Consider the following 10964-nt stretch of genomic DNA (forward strand, 5'->3'; position numbering starts at 1 on the left):
TCTTCATCAGGGGGTCGCTATATTTGTGGTAACTGGCGGTAAATCGTTTACGGACAATTTTAATGCAAATTTTTATTCGGAGTGCCCGGTCGTGTCGTCGTTTAAACCGTTTTTCATTGAAAAAAAAACTGATGGCGTGAATTGCTCTGGTTTTGCACTTTCGTGAAGAAATGCAACATTCTGACGGTGTTTCATTGCGATTTCTGCTCGAAAGTGCAAAACCAGAGCAATCCACGCCACCAGTGTTTTTCAATGGAAATCGCCATTAGAAAGTCAGTTTTAATTTTAACTGGTCTCTGCATACGTTCAAAATCAATAGATTGCTATGTTGAAGATAATTACGTATTAATGCACTCTCAATTTCGCTCAGCAATTATTACATCAATTGACGAGTTCTCAACAGCTGAACTGCCAAAAATGTCAATTTTTGGTAAGAATTTAATTAAAAAGTACTTGACGAGATTTCAACTACGCAATCAAATTTAAGTGTGTGGCATTCATAAATCTGTATAAATTTGCATGAATTATAATATTTTTGCACTGAGGTAACTTTTTTCCTAGTATGTTAGTGGTAAATTAAAACTAAAATTTATAAAGTCAATCCGTCATTATTAGCCTAGCACATTGACTGAGTCAATCTACTCAAACGAATGTATTTATATTACATTTCAAATATATTAGCAAAATTTGTTTCATATACAATTTTGATTTATTATTTATTACCATTGGCCATTCAAGAGTTACTCACGTTTATCTTTAGTGCAAAAATTGTGTGCAAGTTCTCTTCTGATGCTTGCTTTCAATTCGTGTGTCATGAAAATACACGCACACATCTATTAATCGAGTATAAACATACGAAGCACGTGGCTTGGCTCTCGGTAGCGCATGCGCAACATTTTTGGTTTCAATCAAAGAAGCTGTCTGCGTTGTTAAAAATTAATGTAACATTTCTAATTAGTTCTATGTCTAAATTTGAAACAATCGCAATTTCTTATTTTATTAGTCGTTAACTTCATAAAATGGAATATCATAATATGTGCGACAATTTGTTTTGTTTATTTTGCTATTTGAGTGTATTGGTAGTATTTCATTTTCATCAGCTGATTGTATATTTTGACAGTTCCATCCAGAATCTTTTCGCGTGATGACCGGTGCGTTGGATGTTATCTAATATATGAGCTAGTGTTGTGAAATTCGCATTTGAATGCACGGATCGACTGTAGTTATGTTGTAACGAAATAACCCTTCGTTTAACGAAAAACAAGTTAAGTTTAAAGTGCAGTGTGAAATAATGTCCCGTATGCAGGATGCGCTTGCCTTGCTACGGGCCCTCAAACTAATAGCAGAAGCGTCAGCGAAAACCCAAAGTGACTATGCTCGTCACCTATGGGTCAACTCCAGCGTTCGTGAGCTGCTGGAGAGACAACTTCAACAGAGTGAAGATACCGTGAAGAAAATTCTGCAAAATCCAAGCCAGGAACTGGAAAAAGCAGGAGGCCTACTGAAGGAGACCCTGGAGCGGACAGCAGTCGTTGCGGAAGGACTGAAACAGCTGACCGCTATTTCGGTGTCGAAAGCAGGAGGTTTCCCAGGAGGATCGCCCAACTTTATGAACGATAACGTTAGTCAACAGCAGCCTAAGAGAACCGATGATGGAACGTCGGACATTGGTAGGATTGAATTGACAGCAAGCTTTAATGGAAAGACAAAACAAAACAATCGTTTCTTTTATTTTATAGGAAATCTGGATATATCAAAAATAACGTTGAAAGAACTGGAAGCTATATTATCTGAACATAATAAAAATCGTAAAATCAACCTTACGTTCGAAGGCGAAAAACTTAAGCAAAATGAAACCAAGAAGGAACTGGACTCAGTAGTGAACCTTACGTCAAACCCAATCCAACCAAAGCCCTTAACGGCCGATGAAAAGCAGGTTGAGAAAATGATGAACATCGTGTCTTCTTACAAATCTTTTCAAGTGCCTGAAAAACCACATCCTCCAGCGGAAGCTGCACCCATCGATTTGCCTCAGTTAAGTGTAATTGCCAAACAGCGCAAAGTTCCGTCATCTCGGGTTGCTCGTCTAGCTTCTTTCGGAAGCCTTTTCGCCGGGTTAGGTTTCGGCACAGTAAACGAATTAGCCAAAGGAGCTCTCGGTTTGGGCGGTACATTGGATCCCAAGGAAGCCCTTTTCAGTCCCAGTAATGCGGAGAGAATTGTGGACACGTTGTGCAAAGTACGCGGAGCAGCACTTAAGCTAGGTCAAATTCTCAGCATTCAGGATTCGAATATTGTTTCGCCGCAACTGGTAAAAGCATTCGAGCGGGTTCGTCAAGCTGCAGATTATATGCCCGACTGGCAGGTTGAGCAACAATTGGTCAGCGGCTTAGGTGCAAATTGGAGAACAAAATTAGCTAGTTTCGATCCGAAACCATTCGCAGCTGCTTCCATCGGACAAGTGCATCGTGGCGTGCTTCATGACGGGACGGAGGTTGCTATCAAAGTTCAATACCCGGGAGTGGCGAAAAGCATTGAAAGTGACATTGATAATCTGGTATCGATGCTCAAAGTTTGGGATGTCTTCCCAGCTGGGTTCTTCATTGACAATGTGGTGACGGTAGCAAAGCGGGAGTTGGCCTGGGAAGTGGACTACAACAGAGAAGCAGAGTACACTGATCGGTTCGGGGAAATGATTCATCACTTGCCGGAATTTCGAGTACCCAAGGTGATAATGGAACTGACTTCGGCGAACATACTTACCACGGAATTAGTTCCCGGTTTGCCCATGGACAAGTGTTTCAGTATGAGGTGAATATGAATTGATTTATGAAATTTGGAAATTATTCATCGATTTGTTTTTCTACAGCCAAGAACATCGCAATCACATTGCACATTCAGTGATGAAGTTATGTCTGAACGAGTTGTTCACTTACCGCTGTATGCAGACGGATCCAAACTGGTCGAATTTCCTGTATGATAGTGAAACTAGGAAAATAATGTTAATAGATTTTGGTGCTACGCGGTTCTATGCCAAGCCTTTCATGGATGATTATATGCGGGTTAGTGTTTTTTCCATCTCCCTTGTGTTCGTCTTTACTAACAGGAATTCGTTTTAAGATTATTCAAGCCGCCACGAAAAATGATCGACAAAGTATCCTGCAGCTGTCACGTAAAATGGGTTTTCTTACCGGTTACGAATCGGTAGCCATGGAGAACGCTCACATCGATGCGGTGTTGATTTTAGGCGAAGTGTTCAGCGTTGATGGCGAGTTCGAATTTGGACGGCAAAGCACAACGAAAAAGATTGCTGCCCTTGTTCCGGTCATGGTCGCGCACCGTTTATGCCCTCCGCCAGAAGAAATCTATTCGCTGCACAGGAAATTATCGGGAGTGTTTCTCCTATGCGCTAGATTGAACGCCAAAATAGACTGCAAACCACTGTTTGCTGAAGTTTCTAAAAATTATAATTTCGGATGAGTGGATCTAATAAAAGATTTGTTTTCAGAAGCTGCGTTAATCAATACATTTTATTGTTTGATTTGATCAGAAATGTTTCACTTTTAGGAAAATATTTCACCACAGCATTTAGGAAGTGATTCCCCTTTTCTCCATTGCAGACTTCACACAAGTCCATATGTCAACCGACAGCTCACAGCGATCTTCATTAGCGGTGCCGTCACATTCTTCGGCAACTTCTTTGGCGATTTTCTGTTTTTCTTCATCCTTCTTGAATATCATTGTGCTAATCTGTATGAATCCATCTTTCAAAAATGTCTTCCCATCAGAAATTCCGAACTGCTGTTGCATACATGAAATGAAACATTTTTGCACAGGAGTCTCAGGCATCTTGTCCTCAACCATACTTTCCACGTCGTCATCCGAGGCTTTTTCTTTCTCCTTACAGTCCTGGGCTAAATTACGAAGCATATCTTTGCCCCTTTCTTTCATTTCTTCATCAGATTGCTCTGCCTGAAAATCTTGGAAAATTACTATCATTGACACACCAATGAGCCGTTGATGGGCGTGGAATCACCTTTACAACCGCTAAGACAGCAACGAAGCATACGGCAACAAAGTAAAACTTAGAATTCATTTTTACCTTCACTTACCAATCTGATCAATGGTCACCTAAAAACTGAATAAGCAACTATTTGTACTTTCATTTATAAGTCTTTACCAGTCGAATAGCGTTCAATCTGAACAAAAATTGCATGATCGTAGGTCATTTTATTTGTCTGATTACGCCCAACTGATTACTTTCCGAATCATCCCACTTCCGGACAAGCGCTTCTTTCGACAGGCCTAGATGGTATCGTCACAGTCGCTCAATGAATAATTATTAGCTTGTTTTAATTTCGAACACAATTGGGTGGATACTTATCGTTTATATTGTTTACATATAGGTAACAGTAATTTTGAACAATGGAGTATAGAATATACGATAATTTCACAGAGCAAACAAACATTTTCTCTATAATAAATATTCGATACATAAAAATGATATCATTCAGTTCCGCAGTTAACTGTTGGTTGTTATAGGAAATGATGTTAACCTGCTTATCAAATGCGAAAAGGATCGAGATTCAGAATGCACTTATAAATTGGTTATAATGTTATTAGCTGCAAATAGAAATTAATTCAATTTTTGCCGGTACTTATTTATAAAACCCGGTGACATGACATCTGAGTAAGTTTAATCACACGAGTTCGTGTTCAACCTCAATATCGTTACCGTCCATCGATATTCGTAATAAGAGGCAAAATATTTCTTTTGTGTCACTATGCCCTCCCTTTTTCTTTTTGCATTCGGTGCATTCATGATCAATCCGATCCGCCATGCTTAGACTTACAGTCCGATGTATGTTTCCATTATCATAACAAAAAACTACAAGGATCAGCCCCATGGGGTTGTTCGAGCCGTTGATGTGGAACAAGGCAACCAAAATTTCCAATGATTGACATTTTCAATTAATCGTCACACTTTCGAATCCGCAAATGCACAAGAGTCTGCTTAGATTGATCCTTATTAGGAATCAACACCGAACACGCGAACCCAGAATATAGACTCTATTTATCGTGATTTGTATTTGTTTCGTAGCCGACGAAATAACATCAATAGCCCAAATGTATACAATTAAATGTTTGTACATGCTTGCGATACGGATATCGATATTTAAGCACAGACTAACATACAGGACACTCAAATTAGATTCTTTAACTACATAAACGGTCATTTCGAATATTCCTTTAGTTGGGACAGTACTCGCGTATGTCATGATGGCATGATGGCATCTAGACTGTGTTTATTTTTTTCATTTACCAACCGAGTTGCCATTCATACAGAATTACCTGTCATGTATTGATTTGTATACCTCCATGCGAATTTCATGCAGGATACAGATTTAATACATGTTGCCAAAACTATATACAGAATTGTGCCTACTTCTCATCCTCCAACGCAATACAAAATCGAGCCCGTTTTGTTACAATATTTATTTGCTTCTGGTCTGCCGCCACTTAATTTCGGGTGAAAATTACAAACACAATCAAAAATAATCTAGATGAACAACGTTGAGAAAAATAAATGTTTACCTTCCAACATCGCTAAAAAATATAAATTTATTATCAACGTAATCCTAGAGTGCCTATAACCAGAGTGACGACTTCTCATCCGTAATGTAGGCAACAATTCAAAACATTCCATTAGCTTTACATTGAATTGACAGGTCGTTTGCTCGTTTGGATCTGGTAGCTGTCATTCCAAACGAACAGCTGTCGTCGCTCTGATTATAGTCACTCTACGTAATCCAATAATTTATTGTGACGATTCATTATCAAATATTTCGATGAAATCAGGCAACCCTGCAAGCAGCTGATCGGTGTTGACAAACGAGGGGAAACCAACTAGTAAAAAAATTTTTACGTAACACAAGGGCTGTACCGATAGTAAATAGTTCGCGCAGTACAATATAGGTGGAATTAGTGCATCACGAAAAAATATTTTTATAAGAATTTACTCATACTGTCATGTCTGTTAGTCTGTGATTTAAGCTTCTCTTCACCAAGCTTGTGCTCAAGTTTTCTATGCAAGCAATTATTTTAATAGCGTTTCTCTACCATTACTACCATTTTGCGATTTCGGTTGAAGCGATAAAATATTTCTCATTATCAATCGAATTCATCTTATATAGGGTAACAGAGGTATTTTGGCCCACTTTAAGATTGATTTTATTTTGGCCCACTTTGTAAAAATATCCCCCAAATGTTATAATATCTTCGAAAACCCCTTCCGCAATAGGTAATTTAATGTGATTAGCTTCAAATTAATGCAACATGGGTTACCTAACATCGATAAAATCCGATGAAATTGATAAAGTTTGTTAGGTGGGCCAAAATATATGAAGTGGTCAAAATACCTCTGTTACCCTAAATTAGAAATTAGTCGCACTCAAAATTTACCCTGGGGTAGTTGTCAATTTCTCAGGCGAAACGAGATAACATGGGATTTCATCCAATCTTGCATGACACAAGATCAGAGCATACCAATAAAAGCTTCAAATCGTTTATGGCACTTTTTATCTTGCTGTGTAGCAACAAACTACCTCTAGCAAGCTACGCATAAGACTGAAACGTTAGCTTTTTTTTTTTTTTTTGCATAAATATCTGTTTATTAATCTTATTTTTGTGTATTACATCAACATTTTACAGTACAAGTGTTTTGACCCTTTGGCCTTTCATCTTTGTTGTTCATACGATTCGTTATTAATAATAGGTGTTTTAGTTACTCTTGTTTTACATACTAATGTTTAATCATAATATTTATTTTAATTATTTATAAAATGTCTACCTACTCATAACTATCCCTAACCTAATACGTACAAATTTTGAATTATTTGTATATCAGAGATTGAGCACCTCTCTTCAAATTTCGTGCAGTATTGTTCGAATTTTTGTTCTAGTATATCCAGTGAGGCCATCTCATGTACTTCACTAGTCCTTGTCCAAGGGGGAAGATTTAGAATCATCTTTAAGATCTTACTTTGAATGCGCTGAAGCCTAAATTTGTGTGTTCGTGCACAGCCCCGCCAAACAGGGACTGCGTATTCAATTGCGGGGTAGATGATTTGTTTATAGACAGCCATCTGATTCTTCAGGCACAGTTTAGATGTTCTACAAATCAGCGGATACAGAGACCTGATGAGTATGCTACATTTTTGAACGATTTTGTCAACATGTGACCTGAATATCAGATGTCTGTCAAAGGTGAGTCCTAGATAGATAACTTCATCGGACCATTGAATGACCTCATCACCGAATCGTATTCTGCATTCGTCTGATGGAACAAGTTTTGGAGATCTTGAATGTGGAAACAAGATGACCTGAGTTTTTGCTGCATTGATCACAATTTTCCAGCTTGTAAAATATTCCGTTAAAGCGTCCAGACCTGTCTGTAGTTTATTCTTCAGAGCATTAATGACACGACCTTTGTAAAGAATGGCAGTATCATCAGCAAATTGTGACAGAACACCACCACCCGGAAGAGGTGGGATGTCTGATGTAAAAATGTTGTATAGAATGGGACCTAGGATACTTCCTTGGGGTACACCAGCAGGAATAGTAAATCTTTCTGAAAGTGCATTATTCAGAGAAACCTGGAATGCTCTATCTGCAAGATAATTTTTGATAATTTTAATAAGATACATGGGAAAATTATACCGATGCAGTTTGAACACCAGTCCATCGTGCCACACATTATCGAATGCCTTTTCAATATCCAATATTGCCATGGCAGTCGTTTTGGACACTGATTTGTTTTGCTGGATGACGTTGTTAATCCTTGTGAGTTGGTGGATGGTGGATCTTCCTTTCCGGAACCCAAACTGTTCTTCCAGAAATATATCCTGTTCATCTGCGAAAGCAAGAATTCGCCTTTGTATTGACTTTTCAAACAGCTTGGATAGGGCAGAGAGTAAGCTGATAGGCCGATAGCTCTTGGAAAAGGAAGGATCTTTCCCCGGTTTCAAAACTGGGATAACTTTAGCTAACTCGCAGTGACTCTACTTTCCTCAGGAACCAAGCTGTCTGATTGGTCAACCTCAGCTACGCTATCAGCAACGGCTCTTTCATGTGGACTAACAATGTTAAGTCCTAAATTGTGAGAACACACAAACTGCTGGCCTAGCGCATTTGCCTTCTCTACTGGTGTGATTAAAGGTATTCCTTCAGCTGCGTCCTGGGGTGGCAGCAGAGGAGGAATAGGCTTCGGTTTTTTCTTAAGCACCTTCGTTAAGGACCAGAAGGGCTTTGAATGAGGAAGAATTTCTCGAAGCTTTTGCTGGAAGTTCCTGTTGCGAAGCTCAGATATCCTTTCCTGGATTATCCTAGTTAAGTTGTTATAAGTAGTCTTCCTATCTAGGATGCCAGTTCGTTGATACTGCCTCCGGTAGATATTCCGAAGTCGGATGAGTTTCTTGGTGACACTGTCGATTTGATGAGAGGAACTCGGCATATGTTGTACTGGAACCGTCCTATCACGAGCGACTGTGATTGAATGCTGGAAGGAAGATAGGGCTGCATCGATTTCCATCGGGGAATCAAGTGGCAAATCGATATTAATAAGTTGGTCGGCGATTTGGTGAAATTGGACCCAATCGGTGCGATAATAGTTCCTCCGTGGTTGAAAAGGCACTGTTTCTGGTGAAGATCCCAACGTCAATATTACTGGAAAGTGGTCGGAAGAGAGCTCGTTGAAGACAACCGGAGAGCTGTCTATGGCGATGTTGCTGATGAATATATCCAAAATGGAATGAACTCCCGATCTGGAAAGTCGCGTTGGTTGATCCGGAGCGAAGATGTTGTATTGTCCAGCTTCGTAATCTTCGGCAAGTACGAATCCGTTTCGATTCTGTCTTCTGTTTCCCCACAGCTCATGCCGTGCGTTCAGGTCCCCAGCAATGATGAATTTGTTCTGTCGTCGAGTGAGCATAGCCAGATCTCGCTTCAAGAATGCACACGTACCATCTCGAAGATTGGTTTGTTTGGGGCAGTACGCTGCAATGATGATGATGGGTCCCATCGTCGTTGTAATCTCAATTCCGATGGCTTCTATTAGTTGCAATTTAAAGGCTGACAGAAGCCTGTGCTGAATGGATCGTTTAACGGCAATGGCAACTCCCCCTCCTCTGGTAGTTGTCCTGTCGAGCCTGTGAATCCTGTAATTGGAAATAAAAATAGAAATTTCAGGTTTAAGATGAGTTTCAGTTAAAATAGCAATATCGGCATTCTTCTCTTGAAGAAAGTCGGACAATTCAGCGGTTTTGCTCCTGAGTGAGCAAGCATTCCAATTTACTATAACCAATTCATTATATTGCATATTCGATGATGAATTTGCCTAAGGCGTTGATTTGATCTAACCGCGTTCTGCAGTTCCGAAGTTTTGTTGTCATTGTTTCAAAAATGACGATCAGTTGTTCAGCAGAGAATAAATCACTAGAGTCATCCTTTGCTTGTGGTTGATTATTGCCCCATCCAGGAGGAATTTTTGAAGAAGATTCTTTTTGTGATCCAGCGGTTGAATCTTTTGGGTTGCTGCGAGGAAGTGGCGGCAAATTCGGAATATCCCTCTTCGGTGGGAGCCGTGGGAAATTAACTTCATCCTTCTGTGGAACATTCTTGCGCGTTGATTGTTTACGGGACGCCTGTTGTCGAATTTTTGTGAACTCAGCACGTTTGGGACACGATTTGCTAGTAGATGGATGGTCGCCATCACAGTTCACACATTTTACAGCGATGTCATCTAGTAAGCAATCGTTGGTATTGTGTGGTTCGGCACATTTCCCGCACCGACTTTTCATGTGGCAATTCCTCGCTCCATGGTCATAGTTCGAACAGTTCGTGCACTGTGTGACATCCCGATGTACCGGTTTATACTTTTGCCATTCGATGATTATGTGAAATAACGATTTAATCGTTTTCAGTTGACTCATGGTGATGGAGCCCTTCTCCAGATGAATCAGGTACAGTTGATCTCTAAACTTTTTGTCCGTATTATGTCGTTTCATTTTGAACACCATCATAGGCTTTAGTCCAGCCTCCGACAGTGCCTGCTTTAGTTCGGCTTCCATCATATTGAAACGTTAGCTATAATTTCGCTTCTATTTGTAGACTCGCGTGCTTCCAACAGCTTTGCTTTTGCTTCGATTGACCAATCAGAGCGATGCTTTGCCTTTGATATATCGCTTACTCCTTCAAAACCGTCGATTATGGCAGGGAAATCCGGTATGCCGGAGATTATTTGCAGCCAAAATAGGACACTGCTAGCTATTAATCAACATTTCAATGATATAAAATTGAAAATACATGGCTCTGAACATTCAAATCAATACGTAGAAATATTTCCAATCAAATGGTGACATAATATTAATAATTGATACAAAATTGACTGAGCTGTAATTGTTCAAAACCTGACCACATTTCTACGTGTATTTTTCTTGAGTTTCTAGTTTGCACCGCTATATAGAAAACAAAAATGTGTTCCACATTAAAAAAATGTGTTCCACATTAAAAATAAATCTATCGGCGTCTCCGAAACCTAAAAACCTGTTTCAATCCACTGTATCATATGTAGTACTGTGGTTGTCTTCAAAATAATTTTCTTCGATTCTTGAAAGAATTCGGTTCGGTTTGTATGGCCATCTATTGATCATGACTACCGATTGGAGCATTTTGAGGTCGACTTAGACATTTTTTTAAAGTAATGGTATGAAATTTCAACACACTTTACCCGGATGACGGATTTGGATGAAATTCAAGAATTTCTAATGGGACTACACGGAATCACCCGCGATCCCATTTAAACCAGAATATTAGTTGATTTTCTGAATTCGATTGGTTAAAATTTGGTACAACTAATCGATTGTTGTTTTAACTAAACTGTCATTTTTGTTTTTCGATTAGCAGAA

The 10964-nt window shown here is 39.4% G+C and overlaps 2 protein-coding genes across 2 annotated transcripts; one reads left to right on the forward strand and one right to left on the reverse strand.

The window, feature by feature from the left end:
- Positions 1 to 991: 991 nt before the first annotated feature.
- LOC131430326 (atypical kinase COQ8B, mitochondrial) lies at positions 992 to 3526 on the forward strand. The gene is made up of 4 exons (XM_058595209.1): positions 992 to 1670; positions 1740 to 2811; positions 2870 to 3062; positions 3121 to 3526. The coding sequence occupies exons 1-4, from the start codon at positions 1292 to 1294 to the stop codon at positions 3478 to 3480; spliced, it is 2004 nt and encodes a 667-aa protein (XP_058451192.1). The 5' UTR covers positions 992 to 1291; the 3' UTR covers positions 3481 to 3526.
- On the reverse strand, positions 3493 to 4186 carry LOC131430327 (general odorant-binding protein 19d-like). Its single transcript, XM_058595210.1, has 2 exons — positions 4037 to 4186; positions 3493 to 3972 (listed from the first exon to the last, which is right to left on the reverse strand). The coding sequence occupies exons 1-2, from the start codon at positions 4094 to 4096 to the stop codon at positions 3589 to 3591; spliced, it is 444 nt and encodes a 147-aa protein (XP_058451193.1). The 5' UTR covers positions 4097 to 4186; the 3' UTR covers positions 3493 to 3588.
- Between the last annotated feature and the right edge of the window lie 6778 nt (positions 4187 to 10964).

Source organism: Malaya genurostris, chromosome 2, assembly GCF_030247185.1.
Source record: "Malaya genurostris strain Urasoe2022 chromosome 2, Malgen_1.1, whole genome shotgun sequence".
In the NCBI taxonomy this organism is placed as follows: domain Eukaryota; kingdom Metazoa; phylum Arthropoda; class Insecta; order Diptera; family Culicidae; genus Malaya; species Malaya genurostris.